This window comes from Lactuca virosa, chromosome 1 (assembly GCF_052849685.1).
Source record: "Lactuca virosa cultivar CGN04683 chromosome 1, Lactuca_virosa_CGN04683_v6, whole genome shotgun sequence".
Classification (NCBI taxonomy): Eukaryota; Viridiplantae; Streptophyta; class Magnoliopsida; order Asterales; family Asteraceae; genus Lactuca; species Lactuca virosa.
The window spans coordinates 95,644,220-95,668,612 of NC_136426.1; the positions used below are offsets into that span (position 1 = coordinate 95,644,220).

Here is a 24,393-nt window from a genome sequence, read left to right on the forward strand (position 1 = left end):
TTCCTATAACTTTATTCATGTGGACCATTTCTGTAACTTTATTAATTACATAGTTTCATCTATTTCTTATAAAGGACAATTTCTATAATTTTGTCTTAGACGAAGATCATTTCAGAATTTTTTTTTTTGTTAACATTTCTACCATTTTATCTATTTGAAAACTATACGAATAAAAAACGTAATTCATTCCTCTAAAAAAACATTGTAGCTTATTTGAGCTTAGAAAAAGTGACCAACCCCATATATTATATATGGTAATTTGCCCAATATCATTCCTAACAATTCAACATCTCAATAATAATAAGTTATGAACAGTTACTTTATTTAGAAAGGTAGGAGCATATCGAATCCTTGAAAGGCATTCCAGTTACGAAATAGAAATCTCTATGTATGGGATCAAGCAATGATGATCTTGTTTGTCAAGATTATATTGCTATATATTGCCAGTTGGCTGTCTTGGCACTAAGCATTGTTACTGATGCCTTGTTAATTGTTATCTTAAGGCATTTTGATTGTTACTTATTGATCCACCATCCTACCTCGTTAGTATTGATTTGGAAATCCACATTTGAATTTTTAATTAGAAGTGTAACTAAATTTGTAATTAACTAATGATATGGTTGAATTATAATTGAATTTCAAAAGAGCAAGGGATAAGAGTCTACAAAAGGAAACGCACAAGAGACTGAAGCCAATAGGTAACTTGGCTAGTTGGTGGCTATCATTGATATATATAGCAAGTGCCAACTTTTTGTTATTTATGTTTAGGTAATTAATAAAAGAAATTGTTATTTATGTTTAGGTAATTAGTAAAAGAAAGAAAAAAAAGGTGTTTGTTTCCTTATGGGTGTAAAAACTAAAAAGGCCATGTGGGTTGGTGGGCTAATGAAAAGAGACTATAAAATGGACTCTACTTTCTACAAACACTTCCTTTTAATTTCTTAATTTGCTATGTATATCTAAATTTAAGATGCCATAGAATATTGTATTTCCTTTAATGACTAATATATTCGTTATTTATCGAAAGACAAAAAGTAAAAAAAGAAAATGGAAAATCTATATTTTTTGGTTCTTTTTACTTTTTATTGACTAAAGAGTGAATAACACTTTGTATAGACATATTACTTGGTTATATTTTAAAATTTAGAAAAGATTTTAGTTGGTGAAAATACGTAAAAATAATCATTGTGGTTAGCAATGAATCAATGATGTACCAAAATAAGCATATATGCTTTATTCGATCAATAATTATATGACAGGTTGGCATAAGTCTGCAAACTACCGTAATTAAAAATATTTAGCTAACTTTTTTTTTTCAATTTATTGCTTGTTTGAAATAAAAATAATATTTTCAGAACATGGAAAACTTTTTGTACATTATTTATTTATCCCTTCATCATAAGAGCATAATTAGACATTTAATTGGGGTTTTTTATCTTCATAAAACAATCAAGAAATCAAATTCAATTAGGGAGGAGGGAGTCATTCCCTCCCAACCCACTACCCACTGCCACATTATTTTTTCTCTTTTATTTTTCTTCATCTTTCCGAACCCACAACACACGGAAATCCTATCTTTTTGAACCCACTCAACCCACTCAATTTAAAAAAATACAAAACAATCAAATGTAAAATCTTAATTAGCAATACAGTTATCGGCGGTACCACTCCCACTTCAACGAGTGGGTTGATTGGTTTCACTAACCCACTTCATCATCTCTCTCTATTTTCTCTTTCTTATTTTCTCTTGTACCATGTGTTTTAAAACTTGTACTTTAACTGTTTTGTATTTTTTTTAATTGAATGAGTTCAAAAAGATAGGATTTCCGTGTGTTGTGGGTTCGGAAAGATGAAGAAAAATAAAAGAGAAAAATTGATTAGACAGTGGGTTCGGTGGGTTGGGAGGGAACGACTCCCTCCTCCCTTATGACAGTTTTGTTATATGTTTATCATTGTACTTTGGGATCTTAATTTTAAATAATTCTCAACTATTTAAATATTCTCTATTTATACCTTATACGCCTCTTATTTTTCAAAATAGTTTTAGTATCAATAAGTTCATGTTAAAGCCTCACATTACAATGCCAGATAGATTATATCTTTTAAATAAAATTTCAAGTTTTATTAACCAATAAAAAGATTTATATAAAAAATGGACCCTAGTTTATATTCATATGCACAAAGAATCACGTCCATTTAAAATCAAAACATGTAGTTTGATTATTATAGACCTTTACCATTCTACCCTTCTCCCCAAATTAAACAATACAATAAGTTTAGGAATAAGAATATATGGTGGGGTAGAAAGGCATTGGAAGGAGATGATGAACTAATATATATAACAAATTGATGGTCAATGGTGATGAGTTGTGTAAAGTAGGGTACATGAGGAAGGGTATTTGTTTCTTTGTTTTGAGGGGTATTTTAGTAATTCACTTAGTTTGTATGTAATACTTATGGTTCTCCTAGTTTGGAGCCCTATGAGGAATCCCCTTTCTTCTCCTAGTGGAGGGAGGTGTGGAAGGATACATGAGTTGTTCTTCTTCACCCCTCACCATCACTCTTGTTGTTGTTGATGATCTCCCTTCTAACAAAAAGCTTGCATTTCCATTTCTCTTTATCCCAACTAGCTATATAATAAATTAAATTAAAACAATGTCATTAATGATAAAATCAATTATTAAACTAAAAAAAATAAGTTTAAATCTGACTTAATTTTATATATTAAATCGATCGTTTTCAGTTAGAAAATGATAACAGTTGCTAAGTTATCTTAATAAAAGGGATAATCACAAAATTTTGAAATAATGAGGTGTCTTTCACACTTATCACATAATAAACCATTAGATTAAAAAAATTCAAAACTAATTTAATTTGCGAAGTTACTTTTCTAACAGTGATGATGTCATTTACAAAATAAGGATGCCATTTTCTAAAATTAAGAACTTCACATAACAAAAGAATACATTTTAAGCTTTTTATATCGGGTCAATTTGACAAGATAAATGTTTAATTTGTGACAAATGTTCAAAAAGTAAAATAAAATTATCATATGATACAACCCATTATGTCCAGTTTAATGACTATCCTTAATTAATGAAATTGTATAAACATAAAAAATGTGAGCAATCAAATATCTCAAGCACAAAAAATGTGAAGAAATCATGAAAAAAAGATAGTACTTTAATTTGTAAGAAAAATGATATGCATGTGACACATAGTGTAATCAAGATTATGGCATATAATTAAATGCATAAAATGACTTTTGACGAGACAATATTGAGAAAAATATGAAGCAAAATTAATGTCATTCATAACTTGTCATTTTTGAAATTTGAAAATATAGAAATAATTGAACAAAATCTTATAGAAAATGGAACGTTGCATTTTTGAACAATTTAATATGAAACTGTACTTAAAAGAAGTGAGTTGTAAGATTTTAAAGTTAACATCATTAATTGAGTAACCGTGTATTAAATTCAATATAATAAGCATTGGTAGCTTTCATTATTATATTTTAATTTAAAGAAAGCAACTTTGACAATTGAAGCAAAAAGGCCAAAACAAAAAAAAAGACATCAACACTAATTTTGAATGAAAACAAACTTTTACAATTCAAGAAAAAGGGATAAAAACATCAATACCGATTTTGACTGAGAACTACTAGTTAAGAAATATTAAAATAAAAAACGAAACTAAAAAAAAAAAGATATAATGTGGAATCATTATAGTGATCCATCATTATTGTGATTGTCATAAAGTTAGGAAGCAAATGATCAATGTAGGACATGAACAAGAATGGATAGAATGCAATGTATCTCCTACATTTTCAAAAAATATTTAATTATCTATTCTCATTTAACCGTAATTAAAGATGTTTGCATCAAAATGTAGCTAACTACAAATTTATATTAATAAAATATTATTTTTTATCTTTTGGAAGAAAATAGTATATATCAAATAATGCATGTATGATTATATATATATACATCATTAGTGGATGATGGGTTGGTTTTTTTTAATATTTATATTATATGAAGTTGCATGATGAAGTTATGAGCATATTGGGTGAATGCCAATCCATCATGTTGTGAGTTGTGTTGTCTAACAATGTGAAGCAAAGGCGATTACTTCAAAATTAGTAAAAAATTAAGTAATTAATTTAATTGAATTTAATTTAATATAATTTATTGATAGTGGGAGCTTATTAGGCTAACCTTACAGCCAAGCGAACAGAAACGAAAAGTGTCCAAAAGGCTCCTCCCACAAACTTCACAAATGTGAGAACCCCCTTTTCCTGATGATGATGATTTTGGCTGTGGTCTCTCGTTTAGAAATAAAACTTTCGCACTGTTAATCACATATGTTTGAACACCATCGATCTCCAACACCTTTTCAATCTCTGAAACTCTCACAACATCATGGTATGATGATCTCCTTATCTGCACATTCGTTACAATTTTCAAGATTTATATATATTCATCTCAAAAGAAAATTCTCAATCAAACGAATCTCATCATATGATCATGAACTGAATAATGTGAGAGAGATCGTAATGGAGATGTTATGCTACATTGAAAGCATGAGAGATTAAGGAGTTCATGTGTGAAAAAGCATATAGAATTACAGAAACACATGGAGCATGAACTGACCTGAATGACTTTATGTTCTTTGTGTCGAGAAGATCGACAGTAGAAGCAAAATGCTTCGTCATTGCAATCTAAGCAGAACATGTTACGCTCACTTCTAGCAGCGTCTCCGTGCGTCCGGCACACCGAGAAGAAGTCGGTTGATAGCAACTTTTCCAGCCATGGCGGCACCAATTGCTGCTGCATTCATCCCCCAATCAAAGCACAGATTCATCATCTTATATAAAACGCAGAAACCACACACACATACAGAATCAATCACTGATATATACACATTACCATTGAGAAATTGAGGAGTGCTCGTTATCGATTCCTGAACCTCGTTGGTGTTCGTTAGATCGCCGATCAGAAAAAGGAAGATTTGTTCAGAAGATTTTGTTAGTGAGAGAAAGATGAAAAGTTTAGAGAGAGAGAGAGAGAGGGAGTAAACAACTTGTAACTTAGAAGTCATCAACAAAACAACTCCTGTATTGGCTAATGGACAAATGGGAGCACCCGCCTCAATTATTAATAAAAATAAACTACTATTTACACCTTCTAATATACTAAAGCCGGCATGTTTGATCTCTATACTATTACTATTTTCGTGTTTGATCCCTATATTTTTTGGATAATTTATAAAAAACATATAACATGTTTATATTATTTTGTTGGGAGTTATGGATACAAAACAATTAAGTAATCCAAAACATGCAACATAAAATACAATTTAAAATTTGATTCTAAAAAAATCCAATTAGATAAAACAAGAGCAATATAATATAATCAATGTTGCAAAAGTCATTAGGAGTTCTTGAGTCGATCGATTAGCGAATAGTGATTATTCATGGAAGGCGTTCGGATTGGGTAAAATATAATAAATTAATTTTGGGAAAATAATATATATATAACAAATAATACAAGTTTATTATAATTTATAACAAAATAGATGAATATCAATAAACACTACAAGAAAAAGTTGAAATAACTACGGAAATTTTCTACGAAAGTATAATTCGTAGTTATTCTGCAATGAAATATGCTACAGAATGGCTTGTCGTACCTATTTTGCTATGGAATTTGCTATAGAATTACATTTCGTAGCTAATATTTGAATAGTTCTGGAATTTTGCTACGAAATTAAAAACCGTAGTTATTCTACTATGGACTATGCTACAAAATAGTTAGAGGTAGGTATATTTGCTACAGAATTAGCTACAGAATTATGTTTTGTAGCTAATATTTGAATAACTACGGAATTTTACTACGTAATCGGAGTCCGTAGTTATCATGCTACGAAATTTACTAGAGAATTATAAGGTGTATGTATTTTGCTACAAATTTTACTACGGATCAAAGTTTGTAGTTATTTTGCTACAAAAATTGTTACGGAATCAAAATCTATAGCTATTTTGCTACAACATTTTCCACCGAATCTAATTTCGTAGCTAGCTTACTACAACATTTGTTACGGAGTCAAAAATCCATAGTTATGCCGCTACAGAATTTGCTACGGAATCATAGGTCGTAACTATTATACTATAAAATAAAAACCATAAATATTATGCAATAGAATTTTCCGGCATGAATACGGGTGTGAATTATTTGGTTTGCAACCGGAATACCCGAAAACGAAATCGAACCGATCGAAATCGATTTCAAACCGAACCATTTTCAAATTTGGTTTTTGGTTTGCTCTAAGACCAAAACGAATTTTGAATTTGGTTTTTTGTTTGAGTTTTGGTCTCATAAACTTTAGACCAAACCGAACCAAAAATACGAATTGCATTAATTTATTAATTAATTGAAAATTATATTTTATATTTCATATATTGAATAAAAATATTAAATAACCAACATAAAGTAAAAGACATTTTATCCCTTTAACAAATTTAGGGTTTTCAGTTATCAGTCTTTACGACTCATAATCCTCACAAATTCATGACTCACACGCACATTACACTTTACGTTTTCAATTACATATGTCAATTGTAACGTCCAAAAATTTCACGCCAAATTCAAACTTTTTAAATCACAAATAAAAGTCAAATAGTATTGTTTACAAAATGTTTTCAAATCAATATCCATCAGAGTGTCCCAAAATCATAACATAAGGATGAGGAGCGGTACGGTTACGCCTTTGCCTTGCCACGATCTCCTGAAGTACCTGAAACAATAAACTGAAAACTGTAAGCCCGAGGGCTTAGTGAGCTACCCCCAAAATACCAATACCACACTGACAATACCATATCAGTAACAATCAATCAATCAATCATGCATACTGGGCCATCGGCCTGACTGGTCCGCCCTACCGGGCCTACAGTCTATCTGAATCTATTCATGCATACTGGGCTATCGGCCTGACTGGACCGCCCTATCGGGCCTACAGTCTATCAGAATCTATCCCGAGCCTTCGGCATGACTGGTCCGCCTCGTGGGCCTGCAGTCTCCCCGGACCGCTCATAGGGTATGTTGGCCTTCAGCACAAAGCAGGACCGCCTCAACCCAACCAATAAGCAAATAACCAAGTTCGCATAACTATCATATACTGGCATATACAAACATCAAGCATATCTGTCATACTGATCATCAACCATAGAATCCTCTCGTAACTAGAGTACCGACCTAGGAGGTCACTAACATACCAATCCTTACGGATCATAAAGCATAACATACTGTCTACCCTGATTCCGATCTAGCAGACCAAACCATATGTAGCATACCATAACAATAACAACTAAAAGGGCCGGCCTTGGTGTCGTAGACCCTATCGATATAGTGAGGATAACTCACCTCGCAGATGCCGACTCGAAAGGTAAACTCCAATTCTCGGATCACTTGACACAGGCTCCACCACCTATGACCATAGTACAATATACTCATAAGTCCTTAAATCTATAAGGTACTCCATAACCCACCAGTCAACCCCTGGTCAAGGTCAAAGTCCTCAGTCAAGGTCAACAGTCCATGTTGACCCCCAACTCGCCGAGTACCCTTGGCTACTCGCCGAGTTCCTCGAAGCACATTCCAATCGCCGAGTCATCGGGGTGACTCGTCGAGTTCCTTCGATTCCCGTTCAAACTCTAAGGCCACCCGTCGAGTTTCCTCCTTGCCACTCGACGGGCACACACGCATACATATCCTAGGGAAAACTCATCCGACTCGCCGAGTTGTTCTTCAACTCGTCGAGTCTTATGGTGATCTTCATCGGACTCGCCGAGTTGTTCATCCAACTCGTCGAGTTCACGGCCATCTTCATGTGACTCGCCGAGTCAACCTTGGGACTCGCCGAGTCCATTCAGTCCTTTTTCCATACAGACTTGTTTTGAGCCATGCAGCGGCTCCAAATCACAGATCCAAGCTTCTAGGGCATGCTTTTCACGTAAAGTTGCAAACTTTACGTGCATGCATGACTAATAAGGCTCTTAATGCCAAAACTAAGTTCTTAATAGGGCTTTATGCACAAGGAGGGCCTCATTCTCGACCAAAATCAGAGCTTTATGACTCTAGAACCCAAGAAGGTTACAGATCTGAAGTTACAACTTCAGATCTAGCTCATATCCCACATTACCATCTCAACCAAACCATAAAAACCCTAGATCTCAACCAAAAGAGGTCTAGAAAGAAAAAGGAGAAAAGATGACGACTTGATACCTCCAAATGATGCTATTTGAGGTAGATTTCTGATCTCCCACACTTCCTTGCTCCTAGCCCTTTTGTTTTCCCCAAGCTCCTTTCCTCACAAGATCTCCTCTCCAAAGCTTTACACACACAAGAATGAAACACCACACGAATTAGGGTTCTCTGAGCTCTCAAAGGACTACAAAGAGGCCAAAGGATGCTTATGCTTCCTTAAATAGGGTGCAAAACCCCGAGATTTAGGGTTTCATCTGCCCGTTCCTACTCGCCGAGTCCCAATATGGACTCATCGAGTAGGTCACTTAACATGCGATCCCACCCCGCTGCTACTCGACGAGTAGGTCAACCAACTCGTCGAGTAGAGCTTCACACAATAAATCTTATTTAAACAATACCTGAGAATCGGGGCGTTACAACTCTCCCCCACTTGAACTAGACTTCGCCCTCGAAGTTCGTCGGAATAAACAATGTCGGGTAATGCTCGCGCATCTCCGCTTCCGGCTCCCATGTCCACTCGGATCCCCTCCGATGTTCCTACTGTACTATTACCAAAGGTATTTCCTTGTTCCGCAGAATCTTCTTCTTCCTTTCCAAAATAGCCACCGGCCTCTCCACATAGTTCAGGCGTTCGTCGACCTGAATGTCATCCAACGATACCACTGCCTCCTGGTCCATAATGCACTTTCGCAATTGCGAAACATGAAATGTGCTGTGGATCCGGCTAAGCTCCTCCGGAAGCTCTAGTCTATAAGCCACCCTGCCAACCCTGGCAACAATCCTGAACGGCCCGATGTAGCGGGGACCCAATTTTCCCCTCTTCCTTAAGCGGATCACTCCCTTCCAGGGTGAAACCTTCAGGAGAACCATGTCACCCACCTGAAACTCCAGCTCAGATCGGCGTCGGTCGGCATAACTTTTCTGCCGACTCTGAGCGGTCTGCAGTCGCTGTCTAATCTGCTGTATCATCTCGGTAGTTTGCAGAACTACCTCTGTCCGACCCATCACTCTGTGCCCAACCTCGCCCCAGCAGACTGGGGTCCTACACTTCCGCCCATACAACAGCTCGAAAGGCGGGGCACCAATACTGGAATGATAGCTGTTGTTGTAGGCGAACTCTACAAGCGGTAGGTGGGAATCCCAACTCCCACCGAAATCAATGACGCACGCCCTCAACATATCCTCGAGGGTCTGTATGGTCCGCTCACTCTGCCCATCAGTCTGCGGATGGAGCGCTGTACTAAAATGCAACCTCGTACCTAGTTCCTTGTGGAACTTCTGCTAAACACGGGAAGGAAATCGGACATCCCGGTCGGAAACTATGGAAACTGGAACCCCATGGCGAGAGACAATCTCGCGGATGTACAGGTCGGCCAACTTCTCCGCCGACGAACTCTCCCGTATAGCTAGGAAATGGGCACTCTTGGTCAATCGATCCACGATGACCCATATAGCATTGAAACCCTTTGCCGTCTTTGGCAACTTTGTGATGAAATCCATCGTGATCCGTTCCCATTTCCACATGGGAATCTCCAGGGGCTGCAGCTTACCATGCGGCCTTTGGTGCTCGGCCTTGACCATCCTACAGGTCAAACACCTCTCAACAAACCAAGCGATATCACGCTTCATGCCCGACCACCAATAAATCGAACTCAGATCACTGTACATCTTGGTGGCTCCCGGATGAATAGAGAAGCGAGACTTATGAGCCTCCTCCATCACTGTCTGCCGGAGCCCTCCGGTCATCGGAACCCAAACCCGACCGTAACGGGTCAACAATACGCGGCTATCCTGAACAAACCGGGCGCTTTCACCCTTAATCTTCTCCAACTTCCAGTTCTCTGGTCTCATACCCTCAATCTGAGCATCCCTGACCAGACCCACCAGCGAGGAATCCACCGCTATCCTCATACACCTGGCTGGGGTCGAGGACCCAGCTGACTTGCGGCTCAGAGCATCCGCAACCACGTTCGCTTTACCAGGACGGTAAAGGATCTCACAATCATAGTCCTTGACTACATCAAGCCACCTGCGCTGCCTCATATTCAGGTTTGGCTGATCCATAATGTGCCTCAAACTCTTGTGATCCGTGTATATGGTACAACGGACCCCGTACAGATAGTGCCTCAAAATCTTGAGAGCGAAGACCACCGCTCCCAACTCAAGATCGTGCGTGGGGTATCTCGTCTCATGCGGCTTTAACTGCCGCGATGCATAAGCTATCACTCGTCCCCTCTGCACGAGGACTGCCCCTAAGCCTGTGATGGACGCATCACAAAATACCACGAAATCCTCCACTCCCTCGGGGAGTGTCAACACTGGCGCCTCGCATAACCGCTGCCGGAGGGTCTCAAATGCCCTCTGCTGCTCAGGGCCCCACCAGAAATCCATTCCCTTCCTCGTTAGACGAGTGAGGGGTACGACAACCTTGGAGAAATCATGAATGAATCTCCGATAATACCCTGCTAAACCCAAGAAACTCCTGATGTCTGAGGGAGATCTCGGAGTCTCCCACTGCATAACCGCCTCCACCTTGGCCGGATCGACCAAAATCCCATCCTGGTTAACGAGATGTCCGAGGAACTGAACCTCTCGTAACCAAAACTCACACTTCGAGAACTTGGCATACAACCGTTCTCGTCGCAGTACCTCCAGCAGCTCCCTGAGATGCTCCTCATGCTGCTCTCGGGTCTTGGAATATACCAAGATGTCATCTATGAACACAATGACCGAGCGATCGAGCATCGGTCTGCAGACTCGGTTCATCAGATCCATGAACACTGCTGGCGTGTTGGTGAGCCCAAACAGCATCACCACGAACTCGTAATGACCATAACGAGTCCGAAACGCGGTCTTCTCCACATCCTCCTCCCTCACCCTGACCTGGTGGTATCCTGATCTCAAATCAATCTTGGAAAACCAAGATGCACCCTGCAGCTGATCAAAAAGATCGTCTATCCTCGGAAGCGGATAACGGTTCTTCACTGTTAACTTGTTCAGCTCCCTATAGTCAATGCACATCCTGTGCGAACCGTCCTTCTTCCCGACGAACAGGATCGGTGCTCCCCAGGGTGAACTACTCGGACGAATTAACTGCTTACCCAGCAGCTCCTGCAACTGAGACGACAACTCCTGCATCTCTGGCGGTGCCAGTCGGTACGACGCCTTAGCGATAGGGGCCGCACCCGGCACTAGATCAATCCTAAACTCAACCTGCCTCTCCGGAGGCACTCCGGGTAACTCCTCCGGAAACACATCAGCAAACTCTCTAACCACCAGAACCTCTGAAACTGAGAGCTGCTCCCTAACCCGCGTATCTACTACATACGCCAAATAACCGGCACACCCGTGCTGTATATACTGTCGAGCCCTGGCTGCCGAACAAAACCCTGATCCCAACCTGGTGCCCTCGCCATATACTACCAGTTCTCCCCCACTTGGGGTTCGAACCACCACCCGCTGCCTCTCACAGTCGATCATGGCGCCGAAACGGCTTAGCCAATCCATCCCTACAATCACGCATACATCCCCCATGGGGATAGGAATCAAATCTATCGGGAAGGACACCCCGAAAATCTCCAACTCGCATCCACGGTAAACCGAAGAAGCAAAAACCCCGTGATCGTTGGCGATCGAAACTCGCAACGGACACTCAAGATCACCTATCGGCACACTGAACCCTCTAGAGAAAGTCTGAGATACAAACGACCAACTCGCCCCCGAGTCAAATAATACCAAAGCGGGCAAAGAATTCACTAAAAACGTACCAGCAACCACATCCGGCGCTGCCTTGGCCTCCTCGGCCGTGAGCTGGAAGGCGCGACCCTGAGCCTTCGGAGGCTCCACCCTGCCTGGCCTCCCATCTCCAATTCTCACAGTGGCTGGCGCGGGACCCTGCGCTGACTTGGCGGCGAGCTGCGGACAGTTGGTCTTCACATGACCAACGTGATGATAATGGTAACAAATCCTCATATCTGCTGGAGGAGCGGACTGACGACAATCCCTGGCATAGTGCCCCTCCTTGCCACATTTGTGGCACCCCCTCCTGCTCTACACACTCCCGAATGAACCCTGCCACACTTTCCACAAGTGCGACTCTGCTGACCCCCACACCGTGCATCAGCGGTCTTAGACTGCTTTGGCGCCGGCTGAGACTGTGTCGGTGCCTGATGCTGCTCCTTCAGCTGCAGCTCTATCTCCAGCTCACGCCGCCTCGCGGCTTCCTGTAGATCCAGGAGGGTCTCACAACGCTGTGTAGCCACAAACTGTCATATATCCGTCTTGAGCATACTCAGATAAGGAGTCATCTGAGACTGTTCTGACGTAAACTCCGGGCAAAACATAGCCCTCTCCGTGAACATCCGGGTAATCTCCATCATAGACTCCCCATCCTGTTTCAATGTCAAAAACTCCTGAGCAAGCCGCTCCCGTTCCACGCGCGGAACGTAGCGGGTGCGAAACATATCTCGGAACTGCTCCCAAGTAACAACAGCCTGCTGATCATCAGAATATGAACCTGTCATCAATCTCCACCAGTCCTTTGCCCCGAGCCTAAGCAGGTTCAGAGCACACCTGACCTTCTGGTCAGCAGGACATGAGCACGTGAAGAAACAACCCTCCACGTCAGACAACCACCGCATAGCCCTGATCGCATCCTGCGTACCATCAAATGTCGGGGGCTTCGTATTATCGAAGTCCCGGTACTAGAAAGCCCTGCCGGCTCCTCCTCCAACCCCTGCCACAGTTACAGCCGAAGTGGCTGCAGCGGCTGCTGTCTCTGCCAGAGCTGCATATCGCTCATCAAAATACTCGACCATCACGATCTTGATCGATCCAAACATCTCTGGTAGCTGCGCTCGGAAAGCCGCAGCGACCTCATCGTGCAGAATCTCCCGGATCCTGGCATCCAGCTCCTTAGTCCCCATCTGAACCACGGGCTCAGGTGCTACCGGCACCTCTGGCCCTCCTGTTGGAGATAGTGTCTAAGTCCATAACTATATTTGGTATGTACTTGACCCGACCCGACATGGTCCATTTGGGTTGCACTTCACCCGAACAATTTACGGATAATCTTTTGAGAATAGTATAAGTTATGATTTATTAATATATTATAAGTTCTAATATATTAATATAAAATCATATTATTTAATTATTGTTGATCTATAATTAATTTAGAATTAATTTAGAGATCAAAAGTATGACTAATTAAATATGGGCTCTTGTATTTATATAGTGTGGGCTAATGCTTATTTGGAATGGGCTAGGCTTGCATGGAAAGTCCATGGATACTCCATGGAGCTTTAACCCATGGATCTCATGGAAATGAAAAGACATGGGTATTAGGGTTTACATGGATGTAACCCTAATCCACCACACTATATAAAGGAGGCTTTGGTTCTTGAAATTGCACTAGTTGATGTGTGTAAACTAAGAGGGCCGATTTCAAGAAGTTTGTGACTATTCTCTCAAGTTTCCAAGTTTGTGGTGATTTGTGACTTCCATTTGAGGCATCCACATTATTGGTGCTAGGCTCTCAAACTCCAAGCAATCAACTACTACTACAAGGTAAGTAATTCTACTAGTTTTATTTGATTCAAGTATCCCATGCCATGCTAGTTAGGATAAGAACCTTGGAAAAATAATTATTTGCATGTATCTTAGTCAAACATAGATCCAAGGTTTCTAGGGTTGCATGTACACCATAGGAGTGTTAGAATGCTGAAAACCCATCACCTCCGTCCCCCTGTCCCGACCCTGATCCGGATCCGGATCCTGATCCGGACCCAGCAGCAAAACGTCTCGTCACTACCATATTGAAAGATACGTTCAAGACATCAGATACACAACATAATATCGGGAGACCAAAACTCACAAATCCTAGGGGTTGTGACTTCCTTGCTATACGTATGGGTCCTGTGCTTCCAGTAGTACGGGCCCATACTACCTTCCACACCTACCCATATTTGTCTCAAGTATCACCACAACTCTGTAATACTATACTCAACATAATGTGCGCTCAACCCTCACTACTAGGGGACATCGCCTATCTCACTACTGATCCCACAGCTCTGCACAACTCACACCTCCATGGAACTTCCATCAGCCCCTGCAGCGCTAGTGTATGCTAGCCGCACATAACGTTGGACCCAATAGACTTTCGAATATCCAACCCTACCCTAAGGTCGAGTCAGACATTCTCAGGCTATAAGATCTTAACTATACACGGCCGTGATGAATACACTAAACATCTACAGTTATGATGTCAATCCCATATACAAGAAACCCTAAGCTAATAGGTATCATATAATCAGGCAAATCTATCATGCGATTCCTGAAGATCCCTAGCCTAGCACTAGCATGCTGTTCTAACATATCAGAATATCAAATAACTGTATGGTATTTTGGGGTTTACTTACAGGCTCCGACTGATCGTACCCTCTGCACCTCCATCCTTTCTTTTGAAAACCATTTTTAAAACTTACTTCCCAAAAATCTCCTTGGTTTGAGACTGGATTCACATGAGTGTTCCTCCAATTCAATCAAACCAAGGCTCTGATACCAACTTGTTACGTCCAAAAATTTCACGCCAAATTCAAACTTTTTAAATCACAAATAAAAGTCAAATAGTATTGTTTACAAAATGTTTTCAAATTAATATCCATCAGAGTGTCCCAAAATCATAACATAAGGATGAGGAGCGGTACGGTCACACCTTCGCCTTGCCACGATCTCTTGAAGTACCTGAAACAATAAACTGAAAACTGTAAGCCCGAGGGCTTAGTGAGCTACCCCCAAAATACCAATACCACACTGACAATACCATATCAGTAACAATCAATCAATCAATCATGCATACTGGGCCATCGGCCTGACTGGTCCGCCCTACCGGGCCTACAGTCTATCAGAATCTATCCCGAGCCTTCGGCATGACTGGTCCGCCTCGTGGGCCTGCAGTCTCCCCGGACCGCTCATAGGGTATGTTGGCCTTCAGCACAAAGCAGGACCGCCTCAACCCAACCAATAAGCAAATAACCAAGTTCGCATAACTATCATATACTGGCGTATACAAACATCAAACATATATGTCATACTGATCATCAACCATAGAATCCTCTCGTAACTAGAGTACCGACCTAGCAGGTCACTAACATACCAATCCTTACGGATCATAAAGCATAACATACTGTCTACCCTGATTCCGATCTAGCAGACCAAACCATATGTAGCATACCATAACAATAACAACTAAAAGGGCTGGCCTTGGTGCCGTAGACCCTATCGATATAGTGAGGATAACTCACCTCGCAGATGCCGACTCGAAAGGTAAACTCCAATTCTCGGATCACTTGACACAGGCTCCACCACCTATGACCATAGTACAATATACTCATAAGTCCTTAAATCTATAAGGTACTCCATAACCCACCAGTCAACCCCTGGTCAAGGTCAAAGTCCTCAGTCAAGGTCAACAGTCCATGTTGACCCCCAACTCGCCGAGTACCCTTGGCTACTCGCCGAGTTCCTCGAAGCACATTCCACTCGCCGAGTCATCGGGGTGACTCGTCGAGTTCTTTCGATTCCCGTTCAAACTCTAAGGCCACCCGTCGAGCTTCCTCCTTGCCACTCGACGGGCACACACGCATACATATCCTAGGGAAAACTCATCCGACTCGCCGAGTTGTTCTTCAACTAGTCGAGTCTTATGGTGATCTTCATCGGACTCGCCGAGTTGTTCATCCAACTCGTCGAGTTCACGGCCATCTTCATGTGACTCGCCGAGTCAACCTTGGGACTTGCCGAGTCCATTCAGTCCTTTTTCCATACAGACTTGTTTTGAGCCATGCAGCGGCTCCAAATCACAGATCCAAGCTTCTAGGGCATGCTTTTCACGTAAAGTTGCAAACTTTACGTGCATGCATGACTAATAAGGCTCTTAATGCCAAAACTAAGTTCTTAATAGGGCTTTATGCACAAGGAGGGCCTCATTCTCGACCAAAATCAGAGCTTTATGACTCTAGAACCCAAGAAGGTTAAAGATCTGAAGTTACAACTTCAGATCTAGCTCATATCCCACATTACCATCTCAACCAAACCATAAAAACCCTAGATCTCAACCAAAAGAGGTCTAGAAAGAAAAAGGAGAAAAGATGACGACTTGATACCTCCAAATGATGTTATTTGAGGTAGATTTCTGATCTCCCACACTTCCTTGCTCCTAGCCCTTTTGTTTTCCCCAAGCTCCTTTCCTCACAAGATCTCCTCTCCAAAGCTTTACACACACAAGAATGAAACACCACACGAATTAGGGTTCTCTGAGCTCTCAAAGGACTACAAAGAGGCCAAAGCTTAAATAGGGTGCAAAACCCCGAGATTTAGGGTTTCATCTGCCAGCTCCTACTCGCCGAGTCCCAATATGGACTCGTCGAGTAGGTCACTTAACACGCGATCCCACCCCGCTGCTACTCGACGAGTAGGTCAACCAACTCGTCGAGTAGAGCTTCACCCAATAAATCTTATTTAAACAATACCTGAGAATCGGGGCGTTACATCAATCATATAAACTTTTGATCGATCTTTATTTTTGGAACTTTATCTTTTTATGTTTGAAACTTTCTAATTTGTGTTTTGAAAATTACAACATTGAATTCGATTTGGTTCGATTTTCAAATCAGACAAAACTGAAGCATACAAAAGTAGAATTTGGTTTTTGTGTGGTCTAAACGGGTTTGAATTTGATTTGGTTAGATTTTCAAATTAGACAAAAAAAATTCAAACCGAGGAAACTGATTTAAGGAAACCAAAGAACCCATAAACGGAAACCGATTCCCACACCTAACATTAAAGCCATTCTTGAATTTCGAGTCCGAAATTTAGTAGGAACCACGTTGCGTTTGAGGTCAGCGAGAACTGCCACAAACCTTAGAAAGTAGGTTGGGGGTCACATCCCGTTTGTTCGATTGTGGTGCTTTCTGGTGCGCATGGATCTCGAGTGAACCTCTTAATAGAAAATGCACCCCTCGGTCTAAATAACCCACACAAGTAAATAGTGTCGGTCGTGTAGAAAATCATTTTAAAAAGATTGTCTATTTTGGATCAGTGAGCATACCAATTATTGTATCAGCAATGGAATCTTGATTTTCTGTTCTACAGGCTTGCACTAACATCAAAAGAATGATATTTTCCTTTAACTTGAATATCAAAGAATTATTTTTATAAAATCTATCTAACTTCAAAATTATTTTAGACTCAGACTTGGTCAACATCGATGCTAATCGGTCAATCTTAAATTCGGTCAAATATTACTTTGATTTATAAAAAAATAAAAAAATTAATAAACCCTAAATTAATAACCAAAATTCCTTTTTTTTTTACTTTCACATTCCCGCTCAGGAATTCCAAGCTCCTACTCTCGTATGCAATTTTATCTCCGACGAAGGCAAGTACCGGCGATGATGTCTTTGTTCTCTGGTATATCCGACGATGTCTCTCTTATCCTATGAGATTGACGATGACTTCAACCAACAACAGTTGTTACCACCTCAAAAATTCCGTGCTACCCCTAGAAAATTCCCGAGAAGAAGGTCTTTAATCGAGTTCTAGTACCAATTAATTTTTATACCAACTTCTTTTCCTTACAGCCGAATTCTATAAAGCAAGGGATTCAGTCAATATCCAGGTTAGCATCTCCTTACTACATGTAATTCTGTTTAATCACTTCTTCTGTGTACACTTTTCTTTCTTCTACTTGTTTTGCATCTCCTCTGAACCTTCCAAATAGCCTCACTATTTGCATATTTTGTATACTCATAAACTGTTTGATAAAATGCTTAGTGAATTCTTTTTTTTAATTTTTTACAAAAGAAACTTAGTATATCTAAAAGAGTATATATCTTGTTATTCCTAAAAGAGTATAATAAGTAATGGACATTTGCTACTTATTTTGAGTAAATTAAATGAAACTTTATTTGTTTTTTTAAATATGAACAGATTCACAGGAATAAGAAGAACATATTGTATGGTATCTTGCAAGTTAACCCTAAGGCCGGGCGGAGCGGGCGCGGGGAACGGAAGCGGGGAGCTTCCCGCCCGGCGGAACACCGCACCGTCGGCGCGGGAAAGGGTTGTGCGGGAAACGGAGAGGGGAGCCTCTCCCGCTCTCTCTCTCTCTTGCTGCGATTGGCCGGCCCTTTTTGTATTTTTATTTTTTTGTTGAAAAACAACCATTGAATAACGGTAAAAAATGTAATTTTTTTTGGCTGTAACGCTAGTTTTGTTTTTATTTGTTTTTTTTTATCCTTTTACCACTACTATAAATACATACATATAACTTAAAAACATCACACTATCCTCTATTCTCTCTACTTTATATCAACAAAAAAAAAATGAATACCGACAAGCAAATCCCAACTTCCGATCAAAAGAAAAAAGCCATGGTTCGAGTATAAACATCCCTCATTGCAACATTTTTGCTATCGATTCATCCCCGCAAGGAGTTTACCGCCCCCAACTCGATGCTCCCATTCAATCCCCACTACAATTCCAATACCAAAATGTTGGCCAATATTACCCGATGCAAGTTCCAAATGTTCCGTCGCAAATGTTTTCAAACTTTGTTGTGTTTCCGGATCAACAATCGCCAAATCAACCTCAACCCCAAACTCAAACTGAAACTCAAACCCAAACCCAACACCACCACCAACTTGTCGATGAATCGGATGACGCGGAAGAAGAAGACATGGTTCCCGAAACTCAACCAACACCACCACCACAAAGACGTAAAGGGAAAAAACAAGTGCGCGAGGGTGTCGCACAACCGGGAAGACAAAAGCCGACAGCATGGGTTCCACACGAAGAACTAGTTTTGGTCAAAGCTTGGGTTGATATTTCTGAAGATTCGATTCAGGGAAACGCATAACCGGGAGAACATTTTTGGTTTCGCATTTTAGAACGATTTCGAGAGGAGCTAGGAAAATGTGACGACTACCGTACGAAACATCAACTTAATTCGAAGTTTCGAGAAATAGCAAAGGGGGTTTCAAAAATTAACAGGTTGTACAACAACCTAAAAACCCAACGAAAAAGCGGCCAAGGCGACGAAGAAATACTTCATGAAGCGTTGCAGTTTTACCTTAAGGAAGTCGGAAAACCATTCAAGTGGCACGATTGTTGGAAATTATTGGTCCGAAGTCCTAGGTGGAAAAAATACGAGCGGGATTTTATTTTTGGAGTCCAACAATCAAAGCGAACGAAAACGGGCTCTAGTGGTTACACAACCTCCTCCGATGCTCGGGTCGGTCTAGATTTAAATCAGGACGACGAACTCGAGCTAGAAGAAATTGAACGCCCAATGGGTAGGGACAAAGCGAAGAGAAAGGGAAAAGGTACTTCTTCGAGTGCATCTGATTTCAGCATGGACATTGACGAAATGCGGAAGATAACATCGTCGTTTGATCGATATAATCTAAATTTCTCCGAACGTTTGGCTTTCGACAAAGAAAAAGAAGAAACAAGGAAAAAGGAGCGGGCGGAGAAACAAGAAATGGAAGACATGAAGTTTTTGATGGAAAACGTCGATCATCTCTTGGGACCGGCTCTCGAGCTCGTGATGAAGAAGAGGGAAAAAATTCTGAAAAAATATTTTCCGTAGGTCGTTGTTGGTTTGTTTGATTTTTAGTTTGTGTGCGTTTTTTTTTTCTACTTTTTTATATTTTAGGGTTAATGTAAGTTTTATTTTAATTAATGAAATGCTTTTTATTTTTAATTAAATTTTATGTTTAGTATTAATTTAAAAATTATAATTCATAACAAAAAAATTAATTTTATTTAATAAAAAGAAAAAAGAGTGAGGGAAGGGCTTCCCACCCATTCCTTGGCTTTTAGGTGAGGGAAAGGAGAGTGAGGGAAAGAGGGGTATGACCCACCAAAAGTGAGGGAAGCTTCCCTCCCACTCCTTCCAGTCTAACATGTATCGGTGTGGTACATACAAACAAACAAGTTCCATCTCGGACAAAAAGTAGAGGATCATTTCCACTTGATGGGACATTTTTCCAGATCAACGAGTTATTGTATGGTATTTTCCTTTTTCTTATAGCAAATATATGTTGATTCCTGATTTTCTAGATAGTGATTAAACTTTCATGTTATTGAAATTTGTTTTGTTCTTTACCTTGTCTGATGGACTTTTTGACCATGTGGACGGTAATGCCCCTGACTCCATTTAGCACCTGATGTGGCCTGTGTTTGTCTATAATATTTTGATCCTGAGGTGGAAGTGTTTATACGATTTAACTCTTCATTTTGGGATGATCTATACCTTGGTTATTGGATTTTTTTGCCATCATGGACGGCTTTGCCCCTTGCTCTAGTTTTGCTCATGCTCTGTTTTTTCCCTTGTTATCGGCCTTTCTCATTGTTTTTAATTGGTTGTTGTTTTAAAAGTGCCTTTTGGTTGGCTTCTTTGGATTAATTATCAAGCTCATTATTCCTTGTTTATGCTGAGCTGTGCCTTAGTGATGCTTCTTTTGGTATTGTTTTTAAATTTTAATGCTATCTTTGCATTTATTATAATTATTCTGATTTACGAGTTCAATTTTTTCTGATTTTTGTGTAGGTAAATTGAAAGAGAAGAAGTAAACAAAGAGGTGGGAGGAGGGATCAATTTTGAACTACTAAACCAATCACATATGTTTATGGCCAGGGGCATAATTATCAATTATATTGTGGGCATTGTACTTGAAACAAGGTTTTTTTTTTACAAACTTTCATTTATAATTTTAATAAAATCAGGTGTGGTGAATAGTCAATGTGCTAATTCAAATGCATGTGTATGTTTCAACATGTGGTATAATATGCTTCTTGCCAACAGTTCAAGGGAATTTCTGTCAATATCTTTTTTCCCTTTTTAAAAAAGTCTTTTCCCATATGATTTTAACTAATTTAAATCATGATGTTAAGACATGGTGTTGACTGAAAAAAAAATCATTTGTATTTTATAAATTTATTGTTATTTTTTTCAGATTTATGTCACTTATAACATCTTAACTAATTTGATTTTGATTAAATTATGAGAAAACTATGTGAATGATAACAAGATCTTTGTCAAACTCCTGCACAAACCACAGTTGACCATTTTACCCCTGCACAAACATTATCTCATTCTTTGGTGCACTTGATACAACAATAATGTCAATCTTTTGTTTTTTTACGAGCTGATGCACAAACCTACATAGAAGAGATGAAGTTTTTTACGAGGTATGCATAGAGACAACTTGTTTCTTGTTGTCAAACTCTTGCTGCTTTAGACCATATTTCATCCAAGGTGAGTTTTTTTGAACCGGTTTCATATGAACCGAACAAAACCGGTTTAGATAGGTTTGGATTTTTTCATGAAGGAACCGGTTTGAAACCGAATCGGTTTAGGCTTGAATCGGTGTTGACTTATTTGACCTGAACCGAACCGGTTTAAAAAATCGAACCAGTTTGAAAAAAAAAAACAGTTTGTGCACCTCTAACTTAGACATTCAAAGCTATTGAATATAATAATTGTATAGCTGATTGATTTCTTTGACTAAAAATGAAAATCGTTTTTTTTAATGATAAAACTAATAAAATAAAATTTTGTAAAATATTTAAAGGATTTACGTTTGCCAGTGTTTAATAATATAATACTTATGTAGTAAAAGCAACATGGTTATGTCTTTCCTTTTCTAAAAAATCATACAATACTCTTATATATTTGACAAAAATTCTATAAGATATGACTTTTGACTTATTCCTTTTTATCTTAAATCCATACCATATATATCCTTCGTGTATTACCTTTTCCTGATTCATATATATCTCTTCTCATTTACTAAATTAGAGGCAAATTAGAAATTCAAAATTTTTAATATCTTCTCCCACTCCCGGCAAAACTAATCTCCCTAAATCCACTCCCTTCAAAACCGTTTCCCGATTAATTGCCCACGTCGAGGAGAATTTAGTGTACTCTTCCTGCATTCCTCTCGTCTTCTAGGTTTGTTCACTTCTTTCGATCAGAGTGCTTCCCTCGTCAGGTATGTTTTATTTTATTTCTTCCCATGTCTTCCTAATTTTCATATATTGTAACTATCAGTAACTAACAGGAAAATTAATAATGACGTTTTACTTGTGTTAGCCTTGCTTCTGTTTAGTATATTCCAATTCAAATTATCTTCTCCCTCTTCGGTATTCTTGCGACATTTCGGTTATGAAAACCAAATAAATGATCGAATTCTCTGTTTTCTACAATTATATTATGAAGTTGTCGTTTGGTAACATTATTATACCAAGATTTGTTAGATCATGAGAACATATTAATTTTTACATTAGTTTTTCATACGAAACTGTTAAAAATAAGTAACAATTGTCCTCTGGTTGAATTTTGAAATTCATTGTTTTATATGTTATAAAGCATAGAGGAGTTCACATGCCAATTTTGATGATCTGCAACAAAATTTTTACATGTACATCATTTGTCATTTACCGTATTTTAAATGTAGCTTTTGTAGCGTAGTACCATTTTATTGCTTTAATGATTCATTAACACTTGTTGTCTTTGGGAATCATACTTCCTGATTTTATCAAAATCTTTATTAGTTTTGTTGTGCCCTGGTTGTCTATGGATCAACCTTGCCTACTATGTCATCTTCTGTGAACATTATTCCAACCACATCATACCTAGTTGTAAAATCAACATAATGAAATGGTCCCATTTTATGTTTCGTTCTCTTACTATGGTGCAGCTAGCAGGAAAGATGTCTCTGTTCCCATTGAAAGGAGTTCCAACAAGGCCACACAAACTTATGCTAATATATTTCTTTCGATACATCTTCTGGTGAGATTTTATATATTTGTGATATTAATGTTAGGAGGAATATACAGGAAAAACTTCATGTTTACTCATACTAAGGATCATGACGGAAAGACATTCCTAGATGACAAAGCGAAAAAAGTTCATGTAAGTTTATTTAAGTAATTTGATAATATTAAATTAAAGATGTTGTATAAATTGTATATTAATACCATGATAACATTGTAGGATTTTATTGAGTCTAGACGTGCGGATTTGGAACTATTAGGAGAGGTAGTTGATGAAAATGAATTGTTTTATACAGTTGTTGGAGGACATGACCGTAAAAGAAGAATTTATGGGCTTGACTCATATGGCAGATCCATTTTCCGTGCAGATTCTTCTAAAGCATGCACTTCACCGGATACAAATTCTGAGAAACATCATCTCGAGACCAAGATCCAAAAGCTAGAGGAAACTATAGTGCAACAAAGAATCGACTTGGATGAAGTAAGAAACACGATCAATGATATCAGATACGTGATTAACTAGTGATATTTTCTTTAATTGTTCGTTTATCATTTGTAGCTACATTTTAGTTTTTAAATAATTTGTCTCACGTTGTGGACAAAGTACGAAAACATTGGATGATACCATATTTTTATTAAGAATTTATGTAGCTTTGTTTTATTTTATTTTGCATTTTCATAATGTTTGTTGTGAGAAAATTAGTTCGAGGATGATTTTGTAGTAAGTTTTGTATGTATTTTGCTATGGAATTGATCTTGTCACCATTTTTCGTTATGGAACTACTATGTAGTTATTTTTATATGCATTTATCTACGAATTTATTTTATAGTTAAATTGCTATGGATTTTCTACGAAAGTTATTCCGTCATGGTTTTTTTTTTTTTTTTTTTTTTTTTTTTTGCTATGGATGTAGACTGTAGTGAATTTGTTACAGAATTTCTCCGTCATAGAAACTGCTACCGAATTTCTCCATCATGGAATTCGCTACGAAATTTTTGTTACGAAATTAGTCCGTAATGGGTTTACTACGAAATAGTTGCTACGAAATTAGTTCATAGTGATTTTGCTCTGGAATATTTTCTACGAAATTAGCTTGTAGTAAGTTTGCTACGGATTTGCTATGACATGGTCCGTAATTAATTTGCTATAGAATCGTTACGGAAAATTTTGTAGGTACTTCGCTACAGATTTACTACGGAGATCGTATGTAGCTATTTTGCTATGGAAGAATGTTGTTGGAAATTCCGTAGCAAAGGTGCTACGGATTCCGTAACGACCCTTTAGCTACAA

The 24,393-nt window shown here is 39.0% G+C and overlaps 1 protein-coding gene across 3 annotated transcripts; it reads right to left on the reverse strand.

Moving 5' to 3' along the window:
* Nucleotides 1-2,191: 2,191 nt before the first annotated feature.
* LOC145105684 (protein RGF1 INDUCIBLE TRANSCRIPTION FACTOR 1-like) lies at nucleotides 2,192-5,112 on the reverse strand. 3 transcript variants are annotated; one of them, XM_079042780.1, is made up of 4 exons: nucleotides 4,929-5,112; nucleotides 4,653-4,826; nucleotides 4,218-4,442; nucleotides 2,192-2,630 (listed from the first exon to the last, which is right to left on the reverse strand). In XM_079042780.1, the coding sequence occupies exons 1-4, from the start codon at nucleotides 4,929-4,931 to the stop codon at nucleotides 2,466-2,468; spliced, it is 567 nt and encodes a 188-aa protein (XP_078898906.1). In that variant the 5' UTR covers nucleotides 4,932-5,112; the 3' UTR covers nucleotides 2,192-2,465. The 3 variants fall into 3 exon arrangements, with proteins under 3 accessions (XP_078898906.1, XP_078898900.1, XP_078898893.1); XM_079042774.1 differs by having other exon boundaries at nucleotides 4,653-4,829; XM_079042767.1 differs by lacking the exon at nucleotides 4,929-5,112 and having other exon boundaries at nucleotides 4,653-4,835.
* Between the last annotated feature and the right edge of the window lie 19,281 nt (nucleotides 5,113-24,393).

Excerpts from the sequence above, each read along its gene's own strand:
- LOC145105684 (XM_079042767.1), bottom strand. The coding sequence starts at position 4,835 with ATGCAGCAGCAATTGGTGCCGCCATGGCTGGAAAAGTTGCTATCAACC. Across the intron at positions 4,443-4,652 it reads AAGAACATAAAGTCATTCAG|ATAAGGAGATCATCATACCA; the intron begins GTCAGTTCATGC and ends ACGAATGTGCAG. Across the intron at positions 2,631-4,217 it reads TCTGTTCGCTTGGCTGTAAG|CTAGTTGGGATAAAGAGAAA; the intron begins GTTAGCCTAATA and ends TTTATTATATAG.